The 15736-nt window shown below is 40.3% G+C and overlaps 1 protein-coding gene and 1 long non-coding RNA gene across 6 annotated transcripts; one reads left to right on the plus strand and one right to left on the minus strand.

Annotated features, from left to right (window-relative positions):
- The first annotated feature begins 1834 nt into the window (after positions 1-1834).
- On the plus strand, positions 1835-4033 carry LOC148189149 (uncharacterized). 2 transcript variants are annotated; one of them, XR_015776963.1, is made up of 3 exons: positions 1835-1984; positions 2911-3390; positions 3896-4033. It is a non-coding gene; the product is annotated as an uncharacterized LOC148189149 (long non-coding RNA). The 2 variants fall into 2 exon arrangements; XR_015776962.1 differs by having other exon boundaries at positions 1836-1984; positions 3029-3390.
- Positions 2671-8982, minus strand: rad52 (RAD52 homolog, DNA repair protein). Of its 4 annotated transcripts, none has more exons than XM_088079948.1 (12): positions 8428-8982; positions 8087-8164; positions 7377-7478; positions 7022-7115; positions 5800-5867; positions 5525-5643; positions 4558-4633; positions 4254-4480; positions 3966-4156; positions 3325-3405; positions 2996-3169; positions 2671-2917 (listed from the first exon to the last, which is right to left on the minus strand). In XM_088079948.1, exons 2-12 carry the CDS (start codon positions 8138-8140, stop codon positions 2856-2858), a joined length of 1248 nt encoding a protein of 415 aa, XP_087936074.1. In that variant the 5' UTR covers positions 8141-8164; positions 8428-8982; the 3' UTR covers positions 2671-2855. The 4 variants fall into 4 exon arrangements, with proteins under 4 accessions (XP_087936074.1, XP_087936073.1, XP_087936072.1 ...); XM_088079947.1 differs by having other exon boundaries at positions 3960-4156; positions 8428-8980; XM_088079946.1 differs by having other exon boundaries at positions 2996-3229; positions 8428-8978.
- Between the last annotated feature and the right edge of the window lie 6754 nt (positions 8983-15736).

Consider the following 15736-nt stretch of genomic DNA (forward strand, 5'->3'; position numbering starts at 1 on the left):
TAGTTAAAGGAATATAAAAAAGTGCAATTGCAGGGTTGTTGTTGTTGGTATCACCACGCTGGAGTGATCCTGTGGTTTATTAAGCTCTTCTCTCTATGACTGCCCTGCCCACCCCCCTTTTTTCTATTTTATTGTACATATGTTAATGTGAGTTAAATGCGTGATGCTCAGTCACTAGAGCATGCTTGCGGTGACCCACTCTACATGCACATGCACTCTGACCCGTAAACACGAGGAACACTTTAGTGCCTTGCATCCTCACTAATGACAAGTTCCAGATTCATCTAGTCCTGTAGCTGTGACTGTGCTGCAGAAAACCAGTAAACTCAACCTGTACATGACGTAAACACACGGCAGGTGACTGTCACACACACACACACGCACGCACACAGGATGTAACTGAAACATCAGACGAGACGCCGCACAGGGCTGCAGAACAAAGAGCACACTGAGTAATGTGGAAACGTTTCAGTTCTCTCTACAGTTCCATTTGTGTTTGTTGTGTAATCAGCTGTTTTTATATTTGGCTCATGCGTACATGGATTTGGCTGTTTTTGTGGATTTATCATTTTCATAGACGCACTTGTTCAGGCAGCAAGCGAGCTGTATAAAAGGTTTAAAAGTTGTCACGCTGGCTCAACTTTTGTCTCACCACCTCACACGAGTGCCATGCCGTCATCGTGACTCTTTCGCCTGCTCGTAGATTGGATGAATAGTTAAACTTCTCTAGAGAAAAAATAAGTTACTGCAATGCAGAATATGCAATGTTAAAAGTTTTAAAGGGACTGAGGGGTAATGGAAACATTTGCATGCTGATGAGGGTTGTTACTGACTTCAATGTTTTTGATATTGGAATATTAGAGATCTTTTTTATTATTATTATTGTTATTCTTTGCCTTCCTGAGTGATCACAAAGTGTTGATCTGTCGCCATTCACCAATATCACAGGCACAACTTCAATATCAAACTATCAGCGTATGATTTCTGCATGCCGGCTTCACTGGTGTTTAATCTTACAACCAATTCACAACTGGCTACTGTACAGCACAAGCTCACAGCAAAGCTTTTAAAGTCCATGTGCTACCATCAGTAATTATCACAGACCTCCGCAGATCTGTTTGAGGCTACTGACACGCAGTTAATATCTGTTGAGCTCTTCTTATTTCTGATCCTCCTTACTGACCTCCTGTGATTCAGTGTCTGTTTTGTGTATGTTTTTCACATTGTACAAAATGTAAAAACAAATAAAAATAATATCAATTAAAGCGCTTGTCATGCTTGTTGGAATCTTTGAATGGTTATTATTAGTTTTTAGACTTTACTATTTTATTTTACCAACTTGTCTGCAATGTTCCTCTGGGATGTTTTTTTTAATCTTTGTATATAATTAAAGGTGTAGTTTGCAGGATTTAGGGGGATGAATTAACAGATATTGAATTTAATATAAGTATGTGCAATAATCGCCTGAAAATCAGAATTGTGTTTTTGTTACCTTAGTGGTGAGCCATAAATTAAAAGATTATTTATTATTTTGTTGTGACTTAAAATTATGTCATTTAGGTAGTAAAAGATGGCAGCGCGAGATGATTATTTCACACAAATGCACACACGCACAACATTTATTACAATTGAAATTGAAAATTTCATGTTTTGTGTGTTTTTTTTATAATTTAATATTAATTTTTATATTTTTATAGAAGTTTTTGAAAGTGGGCATTTTTGTCCTTAATAGCTCTAAAAGCTCCTAAATTTTAAATGACGCTGTTGTCTTTAACATGTGGAAAAACATGAAAGTGATATCAGAGGGTTAACAGGCGAAGTGACTCAGACTCCCGGTGATGCAGGTAGAGACAGAGAGGCTGGCGCGCGCTAATGTAATCAGTGTCACCTGTGCAGGTGCGCTTCTTTTGTTTGTCTCATGCGGAGAGAAACAGACCGGGGAAAAGTTTGCATCAACGCTCAGACGACCACAGAGACGCTGTTGGTATGAAAATGTTTTTATGTTTGTTTAAAAGTGAAATTATTAACGATGCGACCGACCGCAAGTTAATTATTTGTGTAGTGCGCGAGCCGTGGTGTTACGCGAGCGATAGTAAATTGATTCATTGATGTTGTTAACGATTGTGAGCCGTAAATACTGATTTTTGTCTGCAATTAAAAGATAGAATACAAATAATTCAACAGTTATGACAAATATAACGTAAAAACAGCATAAATATTATTTAAAATAAAACCTAATTAAAAAAACGCAATAAACACATTCAGTAAATATTTAGCACAGCAAGAGACTGATTAACCCTTTGAAACCTGAAGCGTCATCAATTCTCTTGTGCTGTTTTCAGACGCCTTTCACGAGTAGTTAACCCTTTAAGCCCCAAATTTGGACAATATCTCTGAAAAACATGGGCGGAAAAGGAAATTGAGCAACTTGGCAGGAAATGTGCTGCAAATTACTAATTAAATAAATAAATAATTTAAAAAGCAAGGGGAAATTTCCAGACACTATATAGTTGTAATTATCATATTTATATATTTTAAATTATTTTACAGAATTATATACTTTCCAAGAAAAACAACTACAGATACTTAAGTAAATGTACTTCATAACTGTTATTATTAAGGTTTTTTTTGTTTGTTTTATCTATAAATGTCAATGAAACACTAGCTAACTGATTTTTGTGGTTATGTTTTATTTTATACAAATCCAGACATAATGGTTCTGTAATAATCAGAAATAGCAGCAATTAACTTGAAAATAAACTTAATCAATGTAAACACCAAAATAAATATAAAAACTAAGTAAAAATTCGGTTCCATAAAGCACTGAAGAAGTTGTGGAACAGCAACACGAAATCTCAGGTGTCCAGTCGACGTTTCTTCAGGTACTGTCCTTGTCTGTACGGACTGCAGGCTTCACCTGTAAGGTTGGAAAAGTAGATTGAAGAGCTCAAAGTTCAGCCGACAGCTCACTGACATCTCTCTGACCAAACCTCACCTGGTCTGGTCTGATGCTGCTTCTGATGTTGAGGTCTGTCCTGAGCCCGGTCGTGTCCTCCGCTGTATGAAGGGGCCTCATCTGGGGGTCTGCCCGGGACTCTCTGAGGGGTCCTACTGCGCGTCTGCATCTGGTGATTCCTGGGCGTGCTGGGCCGCCTCAAGGGTGGACCACCTGCGGGGACATCCAGCACCTCAGTCCCATCCAGAGTGAAATCCCAGAGCTCGAGATCATCTGCAGGATGGACAAACTGCTCTGAGCGAGGCTGCTGGGTAAAAGGTTGAAGGTTGTCACAGAGTATTGAGCCCTCTGGTGGCGGCTTACAGCACCTGCTAAATGCTCGTCCCTGCTGTCGGGGTCCCTGTGTCCAGCTGAGGCGCCGTCTTTAAACGCAGGTAAACCTTCATGACCTGCAGGAATGTAAACGTCATTACAAAAAAAAACACATTGATACTCCTTAAAGTTAAGAATAAAGAGACATTTGGAGTGTGGAAAAAGGAGCTGATGGGAGAGGCTGAAGGTAAACAGAAGGAGTTTGTTTTTGTCTTGAGACTCATTTATGTCCTTTTTGGCCAACAGGGCACGTATCGATAACATAAGAGTATTGCCGTACTTTTGACAAATTGATTTAAGACATTTTAAGGGCAATTAAGGCCTTATTTTCAGATGGATAAATTCAATGCCTTTTGAGACTTTTTAAGGATCCACGGGAACCCAGTATGACCAACAAAATCTAATCAGTTCATCATTGAGTCCACGTGGACTTTTGTGCCAAAGGTGGGAAAACAATCCCTAAAGATTTGCTTCACAATTTTTTTTTAATGAATTAATGAAATCACTCGTGACACTGAAACCTGAGGTGTATTATGCTCTGTTTCTTATGGTTCTTATTTCGGTCAGGCAAGGAGGCCTTGAGGTCAGAGATCTAGGGACGTTTGGACCTGCTACTTAAGAAACAACAAACCCGTACTCCCGCTGGACCCTCGTCTGAGAGCAGTCTCCGTGTCCTCAGACTTGGCTTGATCCGATTTCTGCTGCAGCTTCTTAGCCTCCATCTCTCTCCTGAACTTCTGCTGAAGCTGCTGCTGTCGGAGCTTTCTCAGCTGTTTTGGGTCCGTGTGCACTTCAGACCCACCAGCATCCACCGAGTCCATGACAGGTCTTAAAGGAGGAGCGAAGGAAACAGGTGATTCACATTTGGATGCAGAAAAGAGAAGAAGAGCCATTAAAAACAGAAGCTGGACCCGCTGCTGCTCACCTGGAGTGGATGTTCTCACTCCTGTCAGCGGGGACAGCAGCATTCGGGGTATGAACTTCTGAACAGTTCTGGTCCTGGTTGAGGACTCTGGGCTCCAGCGGCGTCCTACCAGGACCCACCACAGACACGAGCTTTTCCTGCTGGACCAGACCGGAGATCCGAGCCTTCTCTACTGACGGCTCCCCTTCAGAGCGCTTCGTCTGGGCCGGGTTCAGAGGAGCCGGAGTCTTTGTGTAGAGGACAAAATTCAGGATTCAGAGTTTTTAAAATAAAAAAACACAAAATTCTAAGGTGAATGTCAGACCTGTTTGGGGATCTTGTTAATGGCGAGGAGGTATTCTTTATCCATGATGCAGTTTCCAAGAGCGTTACCGAAGCACCTAAACGAGAAAAACCCAAATAAACTGGGTGTCAGAACAGCGTTCGTACAGACAGGGACAGGTCAAAATCAAGGACTTTCAAGTACTTCTTCCAGCAGTTGTTTTTATTTTCAAAGATGACCATTTTCATCATCGATTGCAAGAGATTTGTGCAAATTCTAGGAGGAGAGCAACGAGCAATTTAACGAAAAATTAGCAATAAATTATTAAAACCTACAAGCAAGTTACACGAGAGTAAGAACACAAAAAAGTAAAAAACAAAGAAAATGCCAAGATATATATATATATAAACATATATATATATATATATATATATATATATATATATATATATATAAACATAATCTTAATTATATCATTAAGAGAATAATAAAAATGATTTTCAGTTTTTTTTTAATCACATCCATCTAATAATCCCCCAACCAACTTTTAGATCATTTCCTTGTCATTTTTTTTTTTAACTTTTTTTACATTTTTTTTTTGTGTGTGTCTTGCCAAGATGCTCATTACGTTTTTTCTGCATGTTTTGAAGAGAAATCAAACCAATTTTCTCAAGTTTGACAGGTTTGAAATACTTGTGAAAGGCGTCTTAACACAGCACAAGAAAACTGACGATCCAGGTGTTAAAGGGTTAATAACTGGCTAAATGATTCAGGCTTGTGACTGACAAAGAACAAAAAAGTTTAAAACATTTGTCTGATATGTTTCATTGAATAATGATTCTGTTCTCTCAATTATATTCAAGAATTTTGTAAGGACCAAGTTTTTTGTTTTTTTTATTTTCAAGGTTTTCAAATGCAAGTACTTCAAGCCCCTTGTACGAACCATTAGATTGTTTTATTTTTCTTCGAGTTTCAGACTCAGAACACACAGAAATATAGATTCAAGTACTTTAGTGCTCTCTTCATGCCGTCCGTGACGGCCTCCTTTCTCGCCTTTTCAAGCGACAGAGCTTTAGACTTCAGTCCTTCACTGACTCCATAACCAACGTCCTCATGATACGACCCGTCCTGGAGGAAAAGCACACAAAAACTCATGTGAACACGCAGGAGAGAACATGTCATGTGAAATACAACACTAATAATCTTGTTCTGATGAACTATCAGGCGAAAAAATGCCAAAAATTTAAATCAATACAGTTAAATAAGTACGTTTCGTTATCTAACCTTCAGCTGCACTTTGACAAACGCACTCACTCCGACATAAAACTTCCCGTTCATGAGGTCCACAAAGTCTGTAAAATATGAGTGTTGCGTTAGTCGGATTGTGTGGATATGACTTTAACAGCATCTTTTGATGACAAGAAGCTCTTATCGGTTTGTTCCAGTGCTCACACTACCACCGAAGATTCAGTATGTCCCAGTACGTAGTCAGAGCCATTTCTAGCAAACCTTTATCAGGGTTCCTACAGCTTACAGGACGTAGAATTTAAGACTTTTTAAGGCTTTTCAAACTTATTTAGAGGCCGCAATAAATAGCATGTCAAATGCAGCATGCCAAAAACTCCAGGATGTCCTGCTGCGGCAGATCGCATTTTGCCGTATGCAAACCAGCATGCTTTTCTGGCCATTCTGACCCACAATCCTCTGCACAGCGGCAGATTCGTCACATCAGCTGAACTGCAGACGGATGGCAGTTCACTGACAACTGACAGAGGCCGCATCGACAGACAACAGTGCATTCAAATGACAGACAACTAATCGAATAGTACTAATGAGAATTTTTTTTAAGTAAACACAATAATGACCAAAAATATCATTTAAGTGATCATCAAATAACCTTGAAAATAATGACAGAAATGTGATTTCACTGTCATGAATATAATTTGTTGGAATCTACAGTGTACGCAGTTATAACTTTAAAAAGTTAAATCCACATACATAGCAAAGTATTAAAGCAACAACATTAAAGCAGCTCTCCCAGTTAAACTCTGTATTTGGCAACCCAGCGAAGGTGTTTTCTTTCATCTCCAAGGTAACGTTGAGCAAGAGGGTCAAAGTTCAAAGCGCAATGTAAAGATGAAGCAGTACGTCCCAATTGTATTCGTACTCCATGAAACAGTGTGTAATTTGTAAGGGCAGCTTTTTCGTCCCTCTGCATTTGCGCATCAGCAACAAATCAGTGGAACAGTGATGTGAGGAGCTGCAGCTTTTCCAGTACTTTCAAAACCACCTTAAAAAAGGTTAAAAGCTGCTCAGCTCTGTACTCACTGACTGTGAAATCTTGATTTAAACTGGTTTTTCATTTGACAGGCATTCGGTTGTGATGTGATATTGCGTGCAGCTTTATATTGTTTTGTGTGTGATGTGCTTTTTGTGAATAAGCTGCAGAACATACTGATAGAAATAAGAAAAAGTATGCAATTTTAAAACAGCTCACGAGACGTACCGACATTCTGCTGAGAGATGGAGTGAGACCATCCGTTGTAACCAAACATCTCATTGGCCAGGCTGATTACACGATGCCCTTCAATATAGCACACCTGGAAGAGTCGGTTCAGGTGAAATGAGAGAGAGAGGTGGAAGCTGAGTGATCTTATGATTAACTGATTTATTAAAACTGGAAAATAGGTTACATTTCCGAAATATGGCGACAAAATTGGATTGTTTCCACTTAAAGAAATATTACCTTGGTAGAAAATATAAATGACTTATCAATGAAAATTTAAGCCTTCTACAGTTTATTTAAAACTGGCTCCTCCTGTGTATAGAAAAAAAACGCAGAGAGATAAACAAAGACTTGCCCTCTGTCCTCCTCCGGCCATTCTGGTACTGATGAACTCTGGTCCCAGCTTCTGTCGCAGAGCTTTGTGCACCGCCTGGTGCTCCTCGGCTGTGTACGTGTACTGACAACACAGTGCATTCAGGAAAGCAAAAGCATGGAAAGCAGATTGATGGCTTAGCCCAATACTAGGGCCGATATTTGGCATTTTGCTAATTATCTGAATCACCATTTTATTTTAATGATTGCCAATAAAATGAATTTATTAGAAAGCAAAGGAAATGTCTGCAAAAGAGGAACTTTTGCTATTTTTATTTAATCTTTTTTTTTCACTGCAGGGAACTTTCTGCATATGATGTTGAAAGTTTTAGCTTTGATCAAACATTTGCTAAAGGCATTTAAACAAAGTTTTGCATTGGATTTTGTTATATCCCAAATTCTGAATTTCAACAAATATTTTCATTGTTATTGCTAATGCATGTCAGTTCCAAATTTTGTTTATCAGTGTCTTTAAGTACTAATGATCAGTATTGGCCCTGAAAAACTAATATTGGTCGACTCCTACTATTTTCTCCTGTTTTTGACATAAATAGCACTAATTTGCTGCAGATCCAAGATTTAAATAGTTGTGAAAAGCGTCTGAAAGCAACACACGGAAAGTTATGTTGTTGCAGGTTTCACAGGGTTCAGGGAGCTGATGTTTCTCTGCTTTTCTGTGATGCAGTTACCTACCTGTCCGAAGCACCTGGCTGCAGAGCTGCTCCTCTCCTCAGTGTTAGTGGACATGGCTGCAGAGCTCTGCTAAAGTCACTAAAATAAACAAAAAGACGGTATTTAATGTCGCCAAACAGCAAATGCTGTCAGCTCCTCTACCGCCCTCGTCGTCCACACAGGTGACTTCGCTATGAAAAGCTTTACTGAACTCAGAGCAGAGTCAGAGGTGATCTTTGAATGTTTGTTTATCAGAAGTCAAACAGCTAACGTTAGCTCAATGCTGCAGTAAGCTTGCCAACATTAGCCGCGACTGAACGTTTTAACTGTGTTATAGCCCGTTTATATCAACGCAAACTCACCGTTTGAATCTCCTCATAAATGTTTTGTGTGTGCGTTGTACGAGTTAGTCCTTGCACCGGAATAATTGACTACATTTCAGCTAAACACGATGAATATCTGAACTTCCCGCTCGGACAAACGGAGGAGGAGTTTGTGCTGCCTTCAGGTGCTGTAGGAAAGTATAAAACTAAGGCTGGGCATCTAAGATTAGCTCTAATCAAATTTTCGTGAAATGAAGTTTAAAATGAGTAAATCCAGATTTAAAATCAAGCAGAGCTCTCTTACACCTTTCAAAATTAACCTTTGTTAAGTAAAGCCAATTTTATTATAGGGATACCTCGTCTGTATCGGCTGTAAATTGGCTTTAAAATGAAACACTGGAATCAGTCAACATGCTGATTTCTGCAGATATCTCAAACCAATGTGTTTTTTAATTGTTAAAGTGAACATGTACAAATCATCAAACCTAAGTCTTAGTGTTTTTTCCTATTTTGCACACAAATCTTTGACCCTGAGCAAATTAGTTTGATTTCTTTCAAAAACATGTGACAAAAGGCAATGAGCAGCTTGGTAAGAAATGTTCCACAAATTGCAAGAAATAATGAGATGCAGAAATTTATTTTATTCCATTTTATTTTAAAAAGCTAGGTAAAATGCTTAGGGCAAAAATGTATTCATAATTATCACGACTATTTAAAGTTATGTTACAGAGTTCAATCAGTCACAGTCTTGTTTGTCTTGGATGTTTTGATTAATCAGAAACACATTTTATTAATACAGGTTTTCTTTGATGAATATAGATATTTTTAATATAATATAATATTTATATATAGATAAATACAGAAATTAAAGGGCTTGTTAGTTGTGTTTGATATATAAATATCTAAAGTTATACAAAGGAAAATTATTTCATAATCAGTTCTTTTCTGTGATTGCTGTTACAGTTTGATTTTTTAAAAAAAGATCTAAATTCTTTCTAATTTCATAGATTTCATGATACAGTGTACTTAATAAAGTGATTGTGAAATATTTATATATTTATATTTATCATGCTGTTTTTGTTTTGCTTTGCCTTGTTTTTTTTTCATTTTCAGTTGATTTTCCTTACGTTTTTTGCTGATTTCTGCCAATATAAACAAACTTTTTGGTTTCAAAGTTAACATTTACAAAACATGAAGCTTAAGTTAAAGTATTTTATGTACCTAGACTCTTTCAAAAAAGGTTACCTTCCAACTACACTAAATTTAGCAAATATTTCCCTAATCCTAAAAAAAAAACAAACCACCAGACCAGTGTGGCTCATACAGACCTATAAGCCTTATAAATGTAGATAGCAAATTGCTCTCTAAGATTCTAGCTAGGAGACTGGAAGATTATCTACCCTTACTTATAAACGCTGACCAGACAGGGTTCATTAGAAATAGGCTCTCATATTCTAATGTTCAGAGGCTTGTTGATATCATACATTATTCCTCACAAACAAAACAAAAAACGCTTGCCATTTCATTAGATGCCCAAAAGGCGTTTGACAGGGTGGAATGGGGGTTCATGTGGGATGTTCTTGATAAATTTGGATTGGGGGGGAATTTTTAAACTGGATTAAAATATTTATCATTCTCCTGAGGCCTGCGTCCTGACCAATGGTGTCCGCTCTTCTCCTTTCCCACTTCACAGAGGGACGCGACAGGGCTGCCCCCTTTCCCCCCTCCTTTTTGCCCTTACACTAGAGCCTCTTGCAGAACGTATTAGAAACCACAAAGATATACATGGTGTTACTTTGGGCAGGACTGTACACAAGATGGCTTTATATGCGGACGACATTATACTTTTTGTCACAAGTCCTGAGATTTCAGTTCCGGCTATTCTATCAGTTATAAATGCATTTAGTTTAATATCAGGTTACAAAGTAAATTACACTAAATCTGAAGCTATGCCTTTAGGAAACTTTGGAAGTATTAATTCGATGCCTAATTTCCCGTTTAGATGGGCCACATCTGGCTTTGTCTATCTTGGAATTAAAGTGTCACCCAATGTTGAGGAGCTGTGGAAACTTAATTTCACATCTACAATTGGAGCTATTAAAAAAGACCTGGAGAGATGGCATGACCTCCCTCTCTCTTGGATAGGCAGAATTAGTTTGATAAAAATGAGCATACTCCCCAGACTACTCTACCCCTTACAGATGCTTCCGTTATGGATACCCAAGAAAGTACTTTTGGACCTGGAGAGAACATTTTCAAGATTCATCTGGCACAATAAAAAACCTAGGATTAGGATGAAAACTTTACAGCTGCCAGGAGGACGAGGAGGCTTAGCCCTACCCAATTTGAGATTTTATAATTGGGCATGCCAAACCCGCATAATTTGGGGATGGCTGCAGTCACACTGAAACTCAGTGACCAGCATAGATGAATGGTTTACTACTCCCTTCTCTCTATTAAGTAAGCTAACGAGTGCTGCTAGAACTACCCCCGAAATCAAGGACAACCCTATCATTCACAATACTATTAAAGCCTGGCAAAATATGATTAAATTTATAGGGAAGAACATGCCAGCATATGGTCTAATACCATTGACTAAAAATTTAGGGTTTGCCCCTGGAATTAGAAATAGTGTATTCGATATATGGCATACAAAAGGGATCAGGCTTCTTGGAGATTTGTATCAGGAAAACATACTGATGTCTTTTCAGCAACTGCAAGAAAAATACAGCATCCCCTCAGCACATTTTTTTGGGTACCTACAGGTCCGGCATTTTATCCAGTCGAAAATGGAAAATTTCCCTCCAGACACGCCTCCTTTTAGCAACATAGATTTATTTATATTGAAATGAAGAGATATAAAACATTTTCTGTCGCACTCCTATTCATTAGTCTGCTCTATAGATCCCTCAGACATACGTAAGGTTTTACAGAAATGGGAGGGTGATCTCGGTGGTGAATATATTGAGGATGACTGGGAAGAAGTAATCTCTTCTGTTAAGTCTGCTTTTATCTGCAACCTAAGGAAGCCCTAAGCGGATGTGTTTTTTTTTTTTTTACAAGCCGTTTTCTCGATATAACGAGATATTATCTCGTTATAACAAGATATTATCTCGTTATCTCGAGAAAACGAACTTTGTTTTCCCGAGATATTAAGTCGTTATCTCGAGAAAACGAACTTTGTTTTTTGGTTTGTTTTTTAAACTTTATTGAATGAACGTCAGAAGAAGTGGCGGGTGGATGATGTGACAGCAGGTGCCGTGCGGTGTTCAGCGCGGACAAATGCGTGCAGGTTCTCGCCCCTGCACGTACCAAAAAGCACCGGAGCAACAGTATAATAATCTAGTTATGATTACTGATGAATTTGGGTGATGTGTTCCTGTAATAATCATCTTACCTTGCGCATTTGTCTTTTTTATTATCATGTGGTTGATCATGTTAATATTCTCCATCATTAGAATGGACATAAAAAATGACACATATTAAAGTATTGTAATAAAACAAGCCATTTTGCCAATGATTTACACTACTACAGTATTTAGAGCAGAAATCCATAATCACTATATTTTTGGTGTTTGGAACATGACTTGGTTCTCTTTTTTTAAGATTAATTGTAAGCAGGAGAGAGAAGGGATGACATGCAGCAAAGGGCAGTGAGCTGGATTCAAACCCACGGCTGCTGCAAAGACACTGCCTTCCTATATGGGGGGCCTGCTTTATCCACTGAGCCACTGTACACCCCACGTGACTGGGTTGTTAAGTGGTCAATGATAACAACAGATAATATTTTAAAATACACATATACAGTATATTTGAGGGTTAATGTTTACCTCAAGACCTCTATATTATCACAAATAGATTGCAATTCATTTGTTTCAAATATTAAGATATTTACAGGGAAAAGCAGCAAATTATCATATTTGAGAAATTGGAACCATGAAAAGTTTTTACCTAATCGACATTATTGTCAATATACTTGTCAATTTTAATTTTTTATTTCTATTTTACTTCCTGAGGAAGTGTCTGTCTGTTCCTAAAAGCTTTTGCTCAATAGGCTTGTACAGTTCAGGGAGCAAGCCGCAGCTGCCGTTGACATCAGTTGTAGAAGAGTACAAGATGGAAAAAGCCTGGTTGACTATGATGCCGGTGGAAAGTGTGGATGAGGCAGTCCAAAAGGGAAGACATTAGCATCCAGGGGAGAAGGCAGGAACAGAGCCTGGGGACAGAGATTCGCGCAACGGTACTTGACTGTGATATTAAGGTAGACCTCGGAAAGCAAGTCAGATTTCCGCCTCACACAAAAGGAGCAGGGGAAAACTCATACCAGACACGGCAGCTACAATATTAGAGTGTTAATTTTTTTTTATTTGGTGTGCAACTACATATATTTTAGCTTGCATGTCTTTGGATGTGGGAGGAAACCAGAGCACCTGGAGAAAACCCACGCAGACATGGGGAGAACATGCAAACTCCACACAGAGAGGCCTACCTCCTGTGAGGCGACAGTGATCACCACTGCACCACCATGTCCCCCCCCAACCCACAACCCAACCCACAACCCAACCCCCACCCCACCCCCACCCTAAGGTGTTGTGGGCCTGTCAATGAAACAACAGTGACAGGCATGCCCACATGAAGACCCTGTGAAGTCTCTTGTCTGAATAACAAGGCTCTGCCTTAGAATGACCAATGAAGAGGACAGTTTCTTGTATGCCATCCGCTTCACACAAATGGAGCAGGAGAAAGCTCCTGCCAGTTGCTGCAGTTGCAGTCTTACATCGTGTTAATTTTTTTTATATGTTTGGTGTGCAACTACTTAAGTTTAACCCTGCATGTCTTTGGATGTGGGAGGAAACCAGAGCACCTGGAGAAAACCCACGCAGACATGGGGAGAACATGCAAACTCCACACAGAGAGGCCTACCTCCTGTGAGGCGACAGTGATCACCACTGCACCACCATGTCGCCCATGCATTTTTAAATGTAAATTATGAATATGTATTATATTTATTGCTGAGGTTCTCTACTGTCTTGTTTGTGTGGTTAAAACTACTATTCAGAATGGAGGCGGTGACATGTGTAGGAATTTGCAGTAGTGTTCCAGCACGCTGCAGGCACAATTTTCTGAACTGTAGTAGCAGTTGCAACCGATGGCTAGGATACCCACGGGTATAAGCATACCCACAGCAATAGGGCAAAGTGACAGTGATCACCACTGCACCACCATGCCCCCCCCACAACCCACAACCCAACCCCCACCCCCACCCCACCCCCACCCTAAGGTGTTGTGGGCCTGTCAATGAAACAACAGTGACAGGCATGCCCACATGAAGACCCTGTGAAGTCTCTTGTCTGAATAACAAGGCTCTGCCTTAGAATGACCAATGAAGAGGACAGTTTCTTGTATGCCATCCGCTTCACACAAATGGAGCAGGAGAAAGCTCCTGCCAGTTGCTGCAGCTGCAGTCTTACATCGTGTTAATTTTTTTTATGTTTGGTGCGCAACTACCTAAGTTTAACCCTGCATGTCTTTGGATGTGGGAGGAAACCAGAGCACCTGGAGAAAACCCACGCAGACATGGGGAGAACATGCAAACTCCACACAGAGAGGCCTACCTCCTGTGAGGCGACAGTGATCACCACTGCACCACCATGTCGCCCATGCATTTTTAAATGTAAATTATGAGTATGTATTATATTTATTGCTGAGGTTATCTACTGTCTTGTTTGTGTGGTTAAAACTACTATTCAGAATGGAGGCGGTGACATGTGTAGGAATTTGCAGTAGTGTTCCAGCACGCTGCAGGCACAATTTTCTGAACTGTAGTAGCAGTTGCAACTGATGGCTAGGATACCCACGGGTATAAGCATACCCACAGCAATAGGGCAAATAAACCTAAATGATTTCTCAAGACCTTTAGCAAAGCAACGCCACCAACTTCTGTTCTGAGCTCCAGCAGCTACCTCAGCAGCTAGGGCCTCAACAGCGGGAGACTCAACAGCTAGGGCCTCAACATCTGAGGCCTCAATAGCTGGGGCCTCAACAGCTGGAGCCTCAACAGCTGAGAGCTCAACAGCTGAAGCCTCAACAGCTGAGAGCTCAACAGCTGAAGCCTCAACAGCTGGGGCCTCAGATGCAGGTGCCTCAAAAGCAGGAGACTCATCAACTGGGGCCTCAACAGCTGGAGCCTCAACAGCTGAGAGCTCAACAGCTGAAGCCTCATCAACTGGGGCCTCAACAGCTGGAGCCTCAACAACTGAGAGCTCAACAGCTGAAGCCTCAACAGCTGGGGCCTCAGATGCAGGTGCCTCAAAAGTAGGAGACTCATCAACTGGGGCCTCAACAGCTGGAGCCTCAACAGCTGAGAGCTCAACAGCTGAAGCCTCATCAACTGGGGCCTCAACAGCTGGAGCCTCAACAGCTGAGAGCTCAACAGCTGAAGCCTCATCAACTGGGGCCTCAACAGCTGGAGCCTCAACAGCTGAGAGCTCAACAGCTGAAGCCTCAACAGCTGGGGCCTCAAACGCAAGTGTCTCAACTGCCAGAGACTCAACAACTGCAGCCTCAACAGCTGGAGCCTCTGGGAGGCTCTCACCTGTCTGCTCCTCAGGTGAGTCTCGTTGGTGTGTATTTTCAGTCAAAATCCTGTATTCTTCTCTAAAATTCTCAGTGCCAGTTAGTATCTCCTCTTCTTGTCTCATTTCTAGCTGAATTTTAAGATCACGGACTGATTGTTTTAGATCACTTATATGGATGTAAAGTTCCTCTGTCTCCTCTTTTCTATAAGTAATTTCCCGGGTTTGTTTTGCTATGAGCTCGTCCTTATACCAGATTTGCTTCTCAGCCTCCAGAATTTGACACTCAGCGTCTTGTACAGCTTTCTTAAGGTTTTGATTCTTTTCGTTTTGCTCCGCTGCCTGAGACTCAAGTCGAGCTACTTCTTCTGCAAGGCTGTTATTCTGCTCTTTCAGAAAGGCTCCATTTTCCTGATGATTATGCAGCGATAGCCTCAACTCTTTGATCTCTCCCCCTGTTTTCTCCATCCGAGATTCCAAATTTGTCTTGTCCTGCAGTTCCCTATCTTTATCTAGAATGACCTCCCGAGCGTCTCTTAGCTGACACTGGAGATCACGCATTTCTGCCCATAAATGTTGGATTTCACTTTGTTTCTCTTCTCTCAGAGATTCAAGACTAGCAATCAGTCTTTGTTTCTCCTCAGTCAGAAGTTTCTCATTTTCCTGTCGACTATGTACTTCTGCCAACAGATCTTCAATCTCTGCATGTTGTTTTTCTGATTCCCAGTTTCTGTTTGCTATAACCTCTTGCTTCACACAGATTTGCGACAGTG

The sequence above is a fragment of the Plectropomus leopardus genome, chromosome 7, assembly GCF_026936395.1.
Source record: "Plectropomus leopardus strain MGB_pleo_1.0 chromosome 7, ASM2693639v1, whole genome shotgun sequence".
NCBI classification, from domain to species: domain Eukaryota; kingdom Metazoa; phylum Chordata; class Actinopteri; order Perciformes; family Serranidae; genus Plectropomus; species Plectropomus leopardus.

Excerpts from the sequence above, each read along its gene's own strand:
- rad52 (XM_042495926.2), bottom strand. The coding sequence starts at position 8,140 with ATGTCCACTAACACTGAGGAGAGGAGCAGCTCTGCAGCCAGGTGCTTC. Across the intron at positions 7,479-8,086 it reads CAGCCAGGTGCTTCGGACAG|TACACGTACACAGCCGAGGA; the intron begins GTAGGTAACTGC and ends CTGTGTTGTCAG. Across the intron at positions 5,644-5,799 it reads TTGTCAAAGTGCAGCTGAAG|GACGGGTCGTATCATGAGGA; the intron begins GTTAGATAACGA and ends CTTTTCCTCCAG.